General features: G+C 40.6%; 1 protein-coding gene across 1 annotated transcript in view; it reads right to left on the bottom strand.

The window, feature by feature from the left end:
• Window positions 1-4,921: 4,921 nt before the first annotated feature.
• Window positions 4,922-16,814, bottom strand: part of SPTLC2 (serine palmitoyltransferase long chain base subunit 2) — a 76,962-nt gene continuing 65,069 nt past the window's right edge. Inside the window, exons 10-12 of the mRNA XM_065063804.1 lie at window positions 12,270-12,405; window positions 10,064-10,193; window positions 4,922-5,638 (exon numbers count right to left, since the gene is read on the bottom strand). Coding sequence (XP_064919876.1) covers window positions 5,519-5,638; window positions 10,064-10,193; window positions 12,270-12,405 — 386 coding nt within the window. The 3' untranslated portion in view covers window positions 4,922-5,518. The remainder of the gene's footprint in view (window positions 5,639-10,063; window positions 10,194-12,269; window positions 12,406-16,814) is intronic.

Here is a 16,814-nt window from a genome sequence, read left to right as displayed (position 1 = left end):
GTCACCAGCCCTTGGCATATTCAAGTGAGACCTGTGCACCTACTGTTGAGGAAATTAATTTACTAGCTGCCACTGCTTCTGCAGTCCCTGACCCTCTCAGTAATTCTCTCTAATTCACTTTCAGCAGCCCAGGAACCAGTTATCAATGCTTTGCCATAGGAACATTGGTGCAGAGAACTGCACTACAGGAAGACCGGTGCAGAGAACTGCACTATTTTTGGCCTTCAAGACAGACACTTCTGCTCCTTGAACAGCTGCTAGCCAGGGTAAAACAAATTGTGTTGAACCTCTCCCTCCTGAGATAACAGCAGTACATATTGCTTAACTAAGAGCAGAGAGTATTCTTCCTTGGGTTAAAGTCCACTGCATTCTTCAAGGTCAGTTTTAATTCCAACTCCTCATGCCAAGCGTCACAGTTTAACGCCTTCAACACACAGCACAATTGTCATCTCCTTCACCCAACCCATTGTGGGGATGTAAACACAGCACCTCCACTGTCTGCACCAAACGCTTCTCTTGTTAGTTAAATATAAAGCACAATACTTCACACAAACGCATCATGGCTGTGCTCTAGTTTCATGTCCAAATCCTTGAATAGGTGACCAAGAGCGAGGCTGGGGATGTCTACAGGAATACAAGCCATCACAATGGCATCTGAATTAGTTGTTTTTTTTTTTTCCTTTTAAAACCACATTCAAGTTACATAAGTCAATTGACTGGGCTTTCCCCAAACAGTGTTCCAATGCTGCTTGGGTGCCAGGTCCAGCATGGAAGCCAGAGATGCACCTGCTGAGGGGTCACACCAGGTGTTCCCAGACAGCTCAGTGCTCACTCGTGTCAGAACAGACCACAGGCACCTCACATCTCCACGCAGAAGGTGCCACCCACACAGACCCAGCATGCTTGGCTCTTTCACAGACTGAGTATAAAATGTAAAAATATACACAAAAACCATAATATATAAACTGTATACATTTCAACTGAGCATTGTATATTGGGATAAATCTCCACAAGTTTTCTTCCCTGCAATGCAGCAAGGGAGCTCATGTGTAGTGCTCCAGATCCAATGCTGCAAGGTGTTCTCTTAAATGAAATGGAGAGGGCAGACTCAAGGCTTTCCTGCAGCCTTCCTGTGATCTGCCCTAATAGATAACATGGCTTCTGGATGAGCAAACAGCTGTAAGCCAAATACATTTCAGAGGTAATTAAAATTTACACAGGAAGAGAGGAAGTATTTGTTTACTTAAAATGGAAAAGTTTTAGAGAAGTGTCTCTTTGGCCACTGAGAGTTGCATTCATGTCTTACGGACGCTCGTTCAAGTACATGTTAAAGATCCCTGCACAGCTGAGAGTAAGTGATGATTGAACTGCCTCTCTTCTCCAGCTCTGCTGTATTGGTCTTTCACCCACACAGCACAGGGCTGGGTCACCGATGCCACGGGCACACTTCCCTTTCCAGCGCTGTGTGAAGATGCAGCTCTGACAGTGGGTACCACTTCTGCACTCTCAAAGGAAACAGTAAGAGGAGGATGGATGATGCAACTCGTTCACTGAACGACTTCATCACGATAAGATGTTCGGTCAGTTCACTCCTGAGTCTGCCTAAAGAAGTGTGCTACACCAGTAACCCAAGAACCAGAACAGCTCTTTACGGATTCTACTTAGAATGGAAAAAAAATAGAAACTAAACAAAGAGTTAAACACACCATATAAACAGATACTATACAAAAGTTTGTGTCTTGTTTTTTTTTAAAAAAAAAAAAAAAGCCCTGAATTTTTTTATACAAAACCCCCTTGGTTTCCTCTCTGCCAAATAACTCAAGAAAAATTATGAATCAGGCTCCTTAAGACAAAGGTCTAGTTGGGAAGGCCGGTTTCTAACAAGAAGCAGATCTCTCACTCTTTGCTGACGCTCAGTAATAGGAGCTTCTCAATTTTCTTAAGAGTAAAAGAATATGGCCAGCCGCCTTGAGAACTGTAATGGTTCTAATCTCTTCACTCTACTCAGCAGAGGCAAAATCTTGCTTGCTAAGTTCTTCAGAGAGGTACTGGGAAGGTAACTGTTGTATATTTATGAGTAAGTTTAGCCAATGTACAGCACAGGGCAAAATCCTTTGTTCAAAAGCAGCCTTCATTTTCTTTTGAAATTTGCATCTCTTAAGAAATACCAGGAGTCACTTCCAATTAGAATGTCTCAGAATAGTTGGCAGGGACTGAAGTCTATTTCTTAAGCAGCTTTTCTTCCTTTGCGATCTCTCAAGATTGGTTCTTTCATTCACTTCTACTACCATGACAAAAAGGAGACAGATTTCTGGTCAATACAGAAATATCAAAGCAGCAATCCACCCTACACATTCCGTGACAGCACACATGCTGTAGGTTTGCCTAGAATAAACCAGTGGTCTGCTCCTGTGGTTATGGGAACAGAGCTTTTCAGTAGATGTGAAAAGACCTTCCTGGCTTCCAGGCTCAGAGAATTAAAAGTGTGAAATCTTGGAATTGTAACTTCTTACTTTCCCAGAAGCAGTTTCAAGAGGTACCAGACTATGGCAAACCAGGTTCCCCTGAATAAAAACCTCCTGAGAGGGAAGGGGAAGTTGCTTCCCAAATAAGATATGGCAGGACTGAAATGTAACCAAGCAGTTTGCAAATGCTACTAACTGCCTGAATGATTTCTGAAATGTCTTTGCACCCAGAACTGAGTCATATGCAGACAGCAGGACATAGCAGAAACCCAATGTACAGAAAGCCAAAGATACTAAATGGCACAAGTTTAGTATGAACACAATTTCCTCAAACGAGTGCAATGGGAATCCCAATGGGGACCAGTAATTTTAAAACACTATTTCAGAAGTGTTGTACAGGAGTTATCTGAATTACTGAGATTTATCCAGATGTGTTTCTCCCTTCTAAAGACAAGCTGCCCTAAAACTGAATCCCAGAGACAAGATTAAGACTCAAGACTTATAGAATTTACTATAACCCAATTCTAGCTTAATAGATCACTATTTTCAAACTGACTTGACTACCCAGCAGACACAAGCATGCTGTATGCCTGGGAATACTCAGAACAGCTCCCCACTGACCCACGCCTGGGCCTCCAGGTGGGTTGGTTTTGTCCACTTTTAAACCATTCCACGATAAAGTCACCGGTACTTGGGCTGGAGTCAAGGCTTCCTGCACTAACTTCCTCTTGTTCCCTACTACAATCTCATAAGGAAAAAAAGCGATAATTATTTGAGGTAAAGCTTTTTGAAGTCAGAAAGCAGGTAATCTGCTGGAATGTTAGAGCTAGTCCTGGGCAGAACACAGGTGAGATAGGTCAAACTGATGAAGTAAGTTCACGTAATTGCAGTTTGCTCACTCTGTGGCTGAACAAATGAGACTATTTCATATCCATTAAAGTTGCAGATACAGGTTACAGACTTCTTGGTCTGTGCACACACTTTGCTCCAGAAGGCGAGCAACTCAAAACTAGTGGACTAACACAAAGTTATCTGGTCCTATTTTGAGAGTCAATTTTAGTTCTCATCTAATTAAATTTCTGAAATGCAATGGTAAGAACTGAATCAGTGTTCTGAAGTTCCCTCGCATTAAAATGCAACAAGATCTAAAAATGCATGAAGATATATATTCTATAAAATAGAAAACAATTCTGCTTTAATTCACCAGATGTATTTTCAGAACTGCTTGGTTCTAATGGCCTAAGAGCTACATCCGTGATAGTTACAGAATGAACATAAAAGAACTTAAACAATGTTACTATTTCTTTTGCAGCACCAGGCAGATAGCTTTGAGCCCCACTCTGCTTTAGCATTATGATGAAGAATCTGTTTAAAAAACTCCAGCCACCTGCAAAAAGCATCATGCTAACCCAAACTGAACAGCTGGCTCAAGCCCAATTGATACGATGTTAAAGCTTTACTAACTTGCAGAAAACCTACATGTCCACGGTAAACATACAGAAACAAACTATACTGCAACTGAATCCTGTTGGAAAACTTTTGGTACCTCTTCAACGGAAAGAATCCAAGATGCAATGACTTAAGTAGCAGACCACCTCTAAGGTGTGCTAGAGCAATGGTGTCTATTTTAAACTTTGATCACAGTAAGACAGTGCAGAACATGCAAATAAAGATTCCAAACAGCAACCGGCTCAGTGAACATTAATTAGATCTCACACTAACAGAACCAAAAAAGAATAAAGACCTTAAACCAAATGCGATGAGGATATTCTCTCTTCAGAGAAGGCCTATACAGACGTGGCTGCTACCTGAGAGACTGCTGGCTCACTGAAACATCAGCTTTGATAGAAGATCCAAGCTGTCTACACTCTTTGCATAAAAGCCTTGTTCAAAAAGGCCAATGAAGAACATCTCGTATATGAAAAGAAAGAGTGAATTAGTGTGGCAAAGGGTAGCAATCATTCTTCTACAGATCTGCATGAAATAAGTGGTTCTCCTAACAGTCATCCATTGTATAGGCCTGCTTATTGAGGGGTTCTGGTCTAAACAAGAAGCACAAGGCTTGCTATGGTTTACTCGATCCCAAGTGCACTCTTCTAGAACTTAGCAGTGACTTGTTTGCGGTTTTATGATAGTCCTAAAGCAAAAGAGAAATTAACTTGGAGAAAGCAACTCATGCTAAAGCTACCTTTTTTTTTTTTTAAACAGAAGTATGTCAGAAGGAAGATAAACACAGCCTGTTTGAAAAAACAAACAAGCAAACAAAAACCCCCAAACCAAAACCAACAAAAAACCTCTCCAACACTTACCCTATATCAAGAGGATAATGAGTGTCAAAACCAGGAGACAATCTGGTCAGTATCCATACTGGGAAGGAAAAGAGGCTACAGTCCCAGAAGTCCTTCTGCCTGTGGCTTACAAAACTAAATAATGTTTGGGAACAATGGTCCTGGCAGTGACAAGTCAACAACACATTTATTTTAAAAAGGCTAAATTCAAGTTTTAAACACAAGTAACTGCAAAAGAAAAAAAGCTTTGGTTGATTTTCCATCTTGTTAAATATGTCCAAGTTAGCAATGAACAGTTTCTCTGGGAAGTCTCCAAAACCAGACAGGTCAGCTCACTCCTTACTGGGAAGGTCAGACATCTTAGCAGTGACTCTGGAAATGCTGCCATGCCAGCGTCACACATGCTCACGACATCTCAGCCAGCATTTGGGAGGCTAACGGTGATTACAAAGTCTGAGCTGATCAGCCACAGCCAGCTTGGGTTGCTGTGAATCATTGGGACAAATAAATTAAAAAAGCAATGAGAAAAAAATAAAGCCAAGCACCTCTAGGGCCAGACCCTGAAGACACGGGAATCAAAGCTTTGTTTTTCTCCTCTCCCTATTTACAAAATGCCATTTAGAGCTGATGTGGCCACTTCAGTATTGTGAGGAAATGTCTTTTATGCTAAGCAGTCAGAAGTGTGTTGTTCATGGACACTGTGGGCTGTGTGCCACGGAGTGTCCCACAGGGTGTGCTCCCCCCACCAAGGCACATGGAGGGAGATCAGTCTTCTGTTTCTTCATATGTAGTCTCGTCAAACGGCCGGTCCAAGAGCGGTACCAAACGGTGACGGGAGTATTTCAGTTGCAAAAGGTCCCCAACTTCATTGATTTCTTTTAAAGCCTGAGAAAGAGATCACAGTAGATCAGCAGAAGAAACGTGCAAGAGTTATCAGCACATCTGCTTTTTTGCATTCCCACAGACTACTCTGACAGCCATTTTACTTCAGTGAGATTTTACTGTGCTAGCAGTCTGTAGCTTCAGAGGTACATAGGATTTGGGTTTGATTTTAGCATTTGAAAGTCTCAAGACCCAGTGAGCAGTGCTGGTCACTTAACAGAGCGACTCTGCACCCACCTGACTGACTCTGCTTCCAAAGCAGGACAGTGACATCCAGCAACACCGGCTCAGATTTCACTGCCATTCCCAAAAAAGTTATGACAATTCACAGACAGAAAAACTGAAAACAACGTTTCTCCTTTCCCAGGGGTAATAAAGCTGAAGCAGAAAAAGTATACTTGGAGGTTTGACTCCTCTTTATGTATCCTTCACTATGAAAACAATACACGTGTTAGCACACCATCTCTGACCTGTATTTTTTAAATTGCAAGATAGCAAAAGGCAAACTGCAATATTGTGCTAACAAGTTCTATTGATGCATTTGTTTTAACTACATTTGGTTAGTTTGGGTTGTCCATATAGAGATGCAAGCTCTGTATCATAAACAACATTGCTTGGGAGATTTTTACCAGTCAATCTAAGGAATGAAAAAAAGTTATTCTGGGAAGGATCCTAAGCATTTTCTCCCTACAAAGCAAGCTGCCACAAGGGCAACACTCAGGCAACTGATGGCCTAGAACACTGCTAGTGAGCTAACAAAACCTTTCACCATTTTGACCCGAATGCAAATGGTAAGTTTAACAGAGATCAAACATCTGCTAGCGTAAGAAATGAGGAAAGTCCCGGCTCAGTTATTCATAGTTTCTTTATGTTGCAATCTCTTTGATAAGACACTGGTTCACAATAGGATGTTCTTTTAAAGCCAAACCCTAAACTTCAGTTCCTTTTTTCTACAGAACACTTCTGAAATAAGGTACAAAAGTCAGTTGCTGCAGACAAATCTGCAACAATATGTAATGCTAATTATCTAGGCAAGTAACAAAGAAATGAGTTCAGAAGATGACTTCCAAGTCAAATGTGATTTTTGAACTCAAAGGTTGGCATTCTGCACACCCTTGAATTGTAAATTTATTCAGATAGATACATTCAGCATTCTTCAGGATGCCACTAATTCAACATTAATGCTCCAATTTTAACATGTTCTGGGTCAAATGCCCGTCTCTTGAGACTAGATGGAGGTTAATATCCATACATGCTTTTCCTTCCTGGACGGATAGTTCAAGTTCTTGTTTCTTTAAACAATGGCCCCTCATGGTTGTTATATCTGGCAGCAAGAAACTCTCTCTAAAAGTTGGGAGAATGACAAAACCAGAAGTTGGACCTTGGTAAAAACAAAACAAAAGCATGGGCACAGTTTGCCAGAGCTTTAAGTAAAGACCCCATATGGAAACAATTTAAGGTTGAATTTCTGTTGAAAGAGTCTGTTAACTGTTATTCTTGAATGCAGATTTAGGATTTTATTAATTTAAAACAAAAAGGACCATGTGACCAGCAAAGACTACAAAGGAAGTGGCATTGGTGAACTCTGACTTCAGGAGAGTGTAATATATTTTTCATCAGTGAAAAGAAAGGACCAGCCCACAGGGATGCAGGTTATGAAGGACTTCACTCTGATCCTGAGCCAAATATTTTCAGGCAAGAACGTTTTATTTATATAAAACAGTTAAAATTGTAACTGAGAACTGTTCCCCATCATGTAGGCTTATTTAATAAGAACAAGGAAGCATTGCAAATATAAGCATTTACAAGACAAGTTTCTCTTCCCTGTGCTTCAAACTTGGATAAATTTTGGTTAGAAAAAGTGCCCTAACAGCTCTAGTTAGCATACACGTAGACATGGATTGGCTACCAAGTTCTCCTCTCTGTCACTGACTTGAAGAAGCTCTCTGCCAGCTGTCTCCAAGTCTATTCCTTTCAGTTCTTTTCATCCTGGATATTGCTGCCACAGTTCAGTAGGAGGATTGGATCTGAGGGCTGCCTTAATGATTAGCTACCCCAAATCAATCCCTTTTCACTGCATCACAAGAAAAAAACAACACAAAGTCACTGACACAGACTTGTTCCTTACAAACTCCTCTTGCCAATGTTCTGGGTGTGCAGCTGTTTTGAACGTTAAAGAAGATTACACTAACTTGGAACAAAGCCTCCACATACTGAGCTAAATCAGGATTTCTTCATTCACTTCAAAATTCACACCTCATTTTGTCCTGGAATAATTTTCTTAGGCAGACAAGCCCTAATATATTAAACAATAATTTCCTCTGTTTAGAGCATTTAGTCCTTAGAGAGGTACTCTAGAAATCAGCCTTTAGAGTTCAATGCATAAAATTTGAAACATTTTCTGGAAAGCAGAAAGACCTGCAAGTGAATTGACAGGAAAAGAGCTTATATAAGCGGAGTAATAAAAGTTACAGATTGGGTTTGGAAGACAGCAAGTATAGTACTTATGTAGACCCTGCAAAAGCAGCTTGTTACAGTAAAGACTCCAGCTAGTCACTAAGAGAGAAGACCAAGAATCTAACCAAGAGCAAGACTGCATGATTGCTCAGGCAGTACCAGCACATCAAGTTTACACAGTTTCAGCTGTAGCTCAGTTTGCAGCAATACCATTTCAGAGACTTCAGTTTCCTTTCTTTTCCTTCCCCTCACCTCCTTCCTGTCCACCTGGCCAGAACTTACCGCTCCATCATTTATGTCAATGTATTCAGTTCTATTACCATGCTCTGAGCCAAGTCTGTGATACTATTAATTTTATACAGGGGGAAAAGAAAAGGAGAAGGCCTTCTCCAAACATACTGTTCCAGAATGTTATTTGGAACAGAAATAACTGAATTGGGATAATTATGGCAAGAGTAGCAGGGCAAATAGCTGGGAAGGAACTCCTTAAGCAGCCTGCTGTCTGTCAGGGCAGAATCTCTCAGGCCTTGTAAGACAGAAGCAACTCAGAAGCAGCAAGTACAGCTCCACAGATACATGGCAACTTGTTTAATCGATACATAATGACACTAAATACACATTACCAAACTGCACAACACCACTGCCTTACTAATTTTCCTAACAAAACTGAAATTAAAAAGAGCCATTTTCAGCTGTTAATTTGAAAGTTCTGTGGTAGTAAAGTGTAAAAAGTTTTCATCTATTTTTTTGACATGACAGTAAGAGATATCTGTTTACATGTCCCATTTGCTGTTCACATATTGAAGTGTTACCACCTGATCATATCCAGACACTGGGCATAATCTCCCCTTCATAACTCCACGATGACTACTCCAAGTCAGCTCCTTGTCCATGACATGTTTGAAAATAGTTTAAAGGACTTTTTTCTCCATCATCCTTCCTGAGGATCAAGGTGAGGCTTCTCAACCTGCAGTTTCCCAGATCACACTTCTTGCCTTTCACAAAGTCAGTGGTGACATTTGCTTTCTTCCAAACCTCAGGAACCTTCCCTAATCACCATTACCTTCCAAAGGTGATAATCAAGAATGGCCTTGCAGTGACAGCCAGATCACTCAACAGTTGTGGGTGCATCCCATCAGGTCCCACGGATGTGTGCATGTTTATAGTTTGTTTAAATGTTCCCTTATTTGATCCTCCTTCACACCAAGGGTAAGTCTTAATTTCTCCATATTTTTCCACTGACCTCATGGGCCCAGGATCCCTGACGGCAAGTCTCATCAGTAGACACTGAGGCGATAAAGGCACCAAGTACCGTGGCCTCTTGCATGTCATTTGTCACCTGATCCCCATGCCATTCAGCAGCAGCCTCACATTTTCTCTACTCTTCCTTCTGCTACTAATACCCTCAACAAAAGCCCTGACTGCTGCATTCCATGTCCTTTGACAGACTCTGCTCCAGGTGGGCTTTGGCTTTCCTAACCCCATTCTTGTATGCTCAGGACTGTCTCTATTCCTCCTGGGTCACTAGTCCCTGCTTGCACCTCTTATGTGCTTCCATTTTGTTTCTGCTGGTTTGTTCAACTGTGTAGGCTTCTCCTCTCTTCAGGGCTGTACCCTTTGGAAATCTGTCTTGTTCAGAGAACAGCTTGAAAGAAGAACCAGAATTTTTCCTTCTAAAAGATTCAGTGGAAGATACAGCCTCTTAAAAGAGGAAAAAGCATTGTCTCTAAGGAATAAGATTGTCTCTCTCACATAATTTAAAATAGGAAAAGAAAGTCCCTGCTATTTGCTGTAGGCAGCCATTCTGCATTGTTGAAGCAAGGAAAGAGTCATTGCCAGCTCTACTTACACAAGGCTTTGAACATCAGGTTCAACTAGTTCGTGTACCAAACATTGAACCAGTCTACAAAAAATAGACAATTGTTGTATCTGTTTATAGAAACCATGAGGAAGACAAGATGAGACACTTACCGTATCAAGCATCTCTTTGGTATGAGCTGCAGACAAACAGAATCTGGCTCTGGACTCGATTATGGGGGTGGCAGGGAAGCCCACAACCACAACACCGATGTTCCGCTTCAGCATCTCACGCCCAAACGCGCTGCCAGAAAGAACAAGAAAGATTGTCAGAATGATACCAGTGGAGGCAAAGCAGCAGCAGCAGCATGAAGGTCTCAGTATGTTAACCCATGCAGGACTTTGTTGAAACAAGTCTGTAAGACCACAACTTGGAGCTTCTAGTGCTTGCTCTTAGAGGTAGAACACCTGTTCACAAAAGCCTTTTTAAAATTGAATCCCAAGGTGGTCCTCCTCAAAAGGTTTCATTGTATTAAGCTCTAACAAAGCTGAAAGATCGTATGTGGCGGATGCTGATCTTTTAGCAGGCTGTTTCTAAATGGATTTGTAACCTAAGCTTGGAAATCTTTCCAATAGGAAATGGGGGTTTAGGTTCAGAAGTTTGACTATGCAAGGAATCCCCCGTGCTGCAATCCCCCAAAGCAGATAGTTCTGGAGTTTCAAGGAGGCTTGTTTTTACCAATTTAATTCAAGTAAAGTACATTATGGTGTCACAGAATGTACCACTTTTTAAGTGCCTATCATGCAAACCACTGAATTGCCACAGTAAATTGAGATCATCTAATCTTTTACCAAATATTTTTAAGGAAGGTGCAGAAACCTCATAGAACTGTCAATCAGTATCTTCAACAAAACAAATTCTTATGGACTTTAAAGAAATTAACAGTTGTGACTTATTCAATGAGAGGCACAAAGATCTAGATCCTTTCCATAATAGCAGTGCATTTATGAGTGTTTCTACAGGTCCCAGGAAATGGTTAATCCTTTTTGAACTGACCTTGTCTTGAGAAGTAGCAATGAATTCAAGATGCTTATGAGGATGCATAAAAATAACATCCCCTACTAGGTTTTTACAACCTTTGCCTTTTACTTCTGCTACAACTATTTTCCTTATAAATTGGTGTATCCTGATACACTTCATTTTGTATCCATTTAGTACTCTCAAACTATTTCCAAAAAACAGACTAACAAAGAAAGGATGAAGTAGATACTAAAGCCCAACTCTCGTCAGAGCTCTGTGTTCTTGCTCACTTTACAGTAAGTTATTGGCCCAACTGCTCAGCTAATAAACATTTCCACGAACATTTCCAGGGAAAAGATAGTACTGAGTGGTAGAGCAGCTGGGCAGCAGGAAACACCATGCCTCCGTGTGCTGGACGGCACACACTGCAGACTCTACAGCATCCATAAAAGTTTCAGGCTTTTTAAATTGGGTGATACTGAGAAGAGTGGAGGACTGACCTGGCTTCATGCAGAGTGCTAGAAGATGCTTGTTGCCTCACAGAGCCACAGTTCACAGCCAGACTGAAGCCTAACTGAGCTGGAAGAGCACTAGACATGTTCAGCATGGCTTAAAATGAAGCTATGCTTTCCAAATTTGAAAGTGTTGTTTTAGCACTGCATTATACAGAGACACTGAAAAGCAGCTATGAAAGCCAAGTTATCCTTGAAATCAGCCTTTTGTTTATGCTGCAAAAATTTTTTAATAGATGCAGAATTTTAGCCTTAATTATCCACACAGCAGCCCACGACTTCATAAGCATTTATAAAGCTATATGTTACAGTTCTATTAGTATTTACAATAAGAACACCTGAGCTATTAAATGCAGACCTCTTTAAAAACTTGGGATTCAAATATAGGTCGTTGTGTCCCATTGTGTCCTGCCCCTGTTTTTTCTTTTTTAGTTTTTAGAGTACATCTGTAGAAATGCTGGCTGCTTCTGATCCAGGAGCTCGCTGAAGGATTCCTCCAGTGATATTTAATGTTCATTTCTATCCAGTTTCAGCTTCTCTTTAGCACACACTTCTCTCTAAAGCACACACTTTACAAATAAACAAAAAGAAAAAAAGCCCCCAACTTTTAAAACGTGGCACATGGTGGTAAAATTGCTTCCCTTTGAAGTGTTTTCTTGCTGCCTCAAGTTACAAGCCCTGGTTTTCTGAAGATCACATGTAGGAAGTTCCACGTTTTATAAGACTTGGGAATGATCATAGAACCAAAAATCAAACTAGTCTTTTCTTATATTTAGAAAAGTCTTAATATTCTTGTACCATCCTAGCTTTAGAGACTATGGATGAGAAGGTATCCTGTTAAACCTACCCAATTTTTGCTGGCATGTACAGCATCAGAGGCACAACAGGGGAATCTTCATTTCCATAGATGATAAAGCCCATCTCTTTCAGCCGCCTCCTGAAATACCTCGTGTTCTCTGCTAGCTGCTGCACACGCGCTTTCCCTAGAGAAGAAATTAAGATAAAAACATGAACACAACAGTCTCAAGTCACATGTGTAACTGCAACACAAGGTCACTTGTTAAAGTACAGACTATGAAAATATCACTTGTGCTTATGGAAGGAAATGTTAAAATGAAATGCACACCAGAATCTGCAGTTTCTTCTCCCTCATGTAAGCAACATTAATTACTTATTTTCTGATAAGGCTGAGCTGAATGGACTAAGACAAACATAGCTGTCAAGTCCAAACATTCCCTAGGTTTTCCGTATCAGGCTTTTGTCAAGAGGTACCTGGCAGAACAAGATAGGTACCTGCTTTTAAGCAAGATTGAAAATTTGCTCAACATTCATGGGTAACAGCATCTTGAAGAAAAGTTTACTTACACTTTGAATCATTAATGGAAACGTCGAATCAGCTGAAGTTGTTTGCCATGTTTTATTCTGCTTGCCTGTATTGATGGAAATTACTTTTTTCCTGCTTAAATCTGCTTGCTGAACTGATCATGTGGCTGCTCCTTAACCTTATTCAGTTAAAATGAGCTGGGTTTAAATTAAACAGATTACTTCTGATTAACCAGCTTGCTTCACATAAGCAGCAGCAGCCAATTTATCATGTATTCAGCCAATTCTGTATTTTTTTAATGTTTGTCTAAACCAGTACACAGGACATTAGACAGTTGGTGTACTTTAAATATTCCAGCTATTCAAACAGTCATGGGAAAACCTATTTATCAGTTAATTAAATTCTTAGCTAGCATAGTGTAGTACATTTCTGTATTGCCCAGAAAAAGATTCATACCATCTCACCTAAGCAGATGATAATGCATTTCTGATCAACTAATAACTCTAATGTGCTTAAGAGATTAAGCACTATGCTATTGATGAGACTATGATAGGTAACGTTTACAATTACTTGTCTTTGGTCCACAAAGTGTATTTCTGGATGGCTGATTAACCAAACACTACCTTCATCAGATGGGTGATTCACATACTGAAACACTTAATCTACAGCAGTGCGGATCTCTGCCACATGGTGAAGCTGGCTGCTAGATATTAATCATCTTCCTTCAAAGTTGTAGATAACTTAAGGTGATCAGCCAAAAGGAACATCAGGCCTCAAAGAAACATCCACACCCACACAGCTATGCTCCAGGCCAGAACAAATGTAATTTTAAGAACCTATATAGTTTTCATTGCCAAGAGTATCAGACATTCCACCCACAACCGTGTAATCAAAGGCAAAATCCCATCAAAGGCAAAGCCTAAGAAAAAAGGATGAAACCTGTTAAGTTTGCAAAACTTGGCCTATCATTAGTGGGCAGGATCTGGTATTTTTAACAGCATTCACTGCCATTTAAGGCATCTCTTCTCCTCTATTAAGCACTATTTCTTATTCTTTTCTCTCCCAGAGTTTCTGCAGATGCTTAAATTCTTCTTTCCCCAAAGCAGCAAGTTTTCAGTAAAACACAATGGCACCTTGTGCTTATGAAAGTCTTTTTTTTACTAGCTCACATTAGATCAGATCCTTTAGTGGAAACCTAGCTTCCTTTTATGTTTTCAGACCAATTATTTGGTTACTTTAAATACCCCAGACTGCAAAGTGAAGTTAAACAACAAAATAAAAAGAAACAGGTCTACTGCAAAATACTACAGAGAGTGGGACAAAAGCCACTACTTGTGTTTCTAACATTGAGACAATCAACTCCAAAGTGTCCAGAACAATCTACCTGCAGAAAAAATCTACTGTGGTACCTTCTGACAGAGCTACATCTACATCTCCTATACAGAAATGCACAACTTCTGATGTTTTGAGTCAGTGATCTACAATCCCACCAAAATAAGCATGAGATTTCACTACTGCGAGAGCGGTAAGGTAACATACACAGCTGGATACAACTGCTGTGATCAGCCCCCTCCCACAACAAGGAATGCAGCTTCTCCCATACGTATGTTCTCTCTATGCTCCCATAAAGCATAGAGTTTACAGCACGTCAAGAAGAAGGAAATTTCAGCACCCTTATTGTTTTCCCCTCTATACAATCACACCCTTACGCAAATTGTTGGGAGACTTGCAGGCTAAAGATTAGAGAGGAACCTTAATTTGTAGTTGGCAATCGCTTCACAGTCTTCCTTAAATGCTTTCCCATAAAAAGAGTTTATGATTCTAGATTTGTCCTTATAGATTGAAGAGGGCTTTGAGACATAAACAAGTTTAAGGCGCACATCTTTCAGTTCTCTACAGAGATGTAATCATCTACTACAGCAACAGACAGATTTAGAAGACACTTGCTTTCTTCAGGTTTGTGGGTCTCACAAGCCTGTCAGCTTTTACTCCACTTCAAGATCAGTCAATTTAATTATTTCCTCTTTAAAAACTTGTCACCATGGCTATAACAATATTACTAAGAACTTTAAAACACATTCAGTGGTGTCTTCTCACTACGCACCACATGTCATTCCCATCTTCTGAAGAGAAATAACTGTAGTCATGGTGAAACAAAGCAGCAGGAATTGAACAAGAACTGGGCACTTGTTCTTTGTCTTTCACTTTCCTTTCTCCCTGCATCCTGTGCAACTTATCTCCTCTGCACTTCTATTCATTTAGTCTCCTAATCCACTATAAAATCCTGCACTTGAAGAGTGATGCCACGTGCTAATTGAAGAGGGTTTGCAATATTATGCAAAAAAGCATACGCCCAGTCTTCAGCTGTGTTAACATTTGCTGGTTCACCCCACTGGTACATGCTAGCACAGCACAGCACGCTGGGAACTGCCGCCACAGTTTTACCATGTTCTCTGCAACAACAAAGACAAACCAAATGGTGCCTGGAGACCGCAGTGATCAGGTACCTGTGCTAATCCCACCTGTACCCAAATAATGCTTGAGCATTCAGACAGGACCTCAAAATCCCTTCCCAGCCCAAACATCTTCTGAAACTCAGTGTTTTGTCCATGTCTATGCAACTGCAGGCCTAGAAAGCATTCCAGGATGGCAGCAATCCTCCAGCAAATGCCTGTCTTGGCAGAATGCAGCCTCATTTTAAGAACATGCAAAGAAGGTCGGCTCAGACACCACCCTGCCAATTGTTCTCGCACAGGAATTGTGCAACAATTCTGGTAACATCCTTTCATGTAGGAAACTGGAATGTGATGACCTTCAGGGAGGGAAGGAAAGGGAGAAGAAAGGGAGGATTACTGGAACTGAGTTCTTCAAAAGAGCTAGAAAACTAGAACCCCTTATCAGAGCAACTGATCTGAAGTCCCTCATGGGTCCTGTAAATATCTTAAACTATAATAACTACTGACAGATCTACACTGGAATTACAGGATTAACTAACAACAACTCCTCTTTTGTACCCTTTTGCAAGTTTACTGCAGTCATAAGAAGACTGGTCTTGCAATTTAGTAAAACACTTCCTTGCTCGTAGCAGTATGGACATCATTTAGTCTAAAGCTCACAGTTAACCTCTGAAGAACGTGCTGCCATTGTATTAGAAGGTCACATGCCACCCCAAAGGGAGAAACACTCTCCCTTCACCACCCTCAACTCAGAGCTGTATTTGTATGGATTCAGGAGGGAAAGAAAAAAGAACGGAGAAAATAATTACGTCTGCTTGGATGGCTAAGATGGGCTGAGTATCTATAGCTGATAGTTTGAGAAGAGGAATGTGCTTTTACTTGACATAACCTTATACCAGTCCAAGGTATAACAGGCAGCCATTTTAAAATGGAATTGCTCATTTTCATACTGACATTTGTTTTACTGTACACCTGAAGTGCAGAATATGTGGCACAGAGCCCAGATGCCACTGACCAAGTGTGACTTCCCAGACCAGCAGCAGCCTTGCTGAGAAAGTCACTCAAAGCTCCACTCAAACCTTCATTCTAAGGCACTGCTTGTAACATCATGGTTGTTATAGCACCTACTCTACATGGTCAATAACGCCAAATGGAGGCTTTTGGGCTCACAAACCCTAAGCTACTTAACTCCGCTTGACAGAACAGACAAGTCAGGCTTCAGAGTTTCTGCAGCAAAGGGTTCAGTGCCACCAGCTGAACCAATACAGCAGTAACAGCTGACTTCTGTATTTTTACCATTCTTACCATACTTAGTTCATACCTTCCAACACAAATAGCATTTTTTTTCCCCACTTCTAAATAAACTTCGAAAGATTGTGTTTCTAGATTTGTGCTGAGGAAGAGCCTCTTTTCTGAAATTTAACAATATTTAAAGAGTAGCATATCAAGTCTTACAAATACATAACAAGGCACGCAATAATCTTTAAAAAAACGCAGCTAGCATCTTCCTGGAAAACAAAACAAAACAAAAACCCAACACCCTAGAGAAAGCACTCAATTATGAATCTAAAGGAACATAAGATACATATCCCCCTGCAACCCTGGTGGAAAG

The sequence above is a fragment of the Columba livia genome, chromosome 5 (genome assembly GCF_036013475.1).
Source record: "Columba livia isolate bColLiv1 breed racing homer chromosome 5, bColLiv1.pat.W.v2, whole genome shotgun sequence".
Taxonomy (NCBI): domain Eukaryota; kingdom Metazoa; phylum Chordata; class Aves; order Columbiformes; family Columbidae; genus Columba; species Columba livia.
The sequence above is the reverse complement of the archived record's forward strand: the minus strand, read 5'-3'. Positions and strand labels throughout refer to the sequence as shown.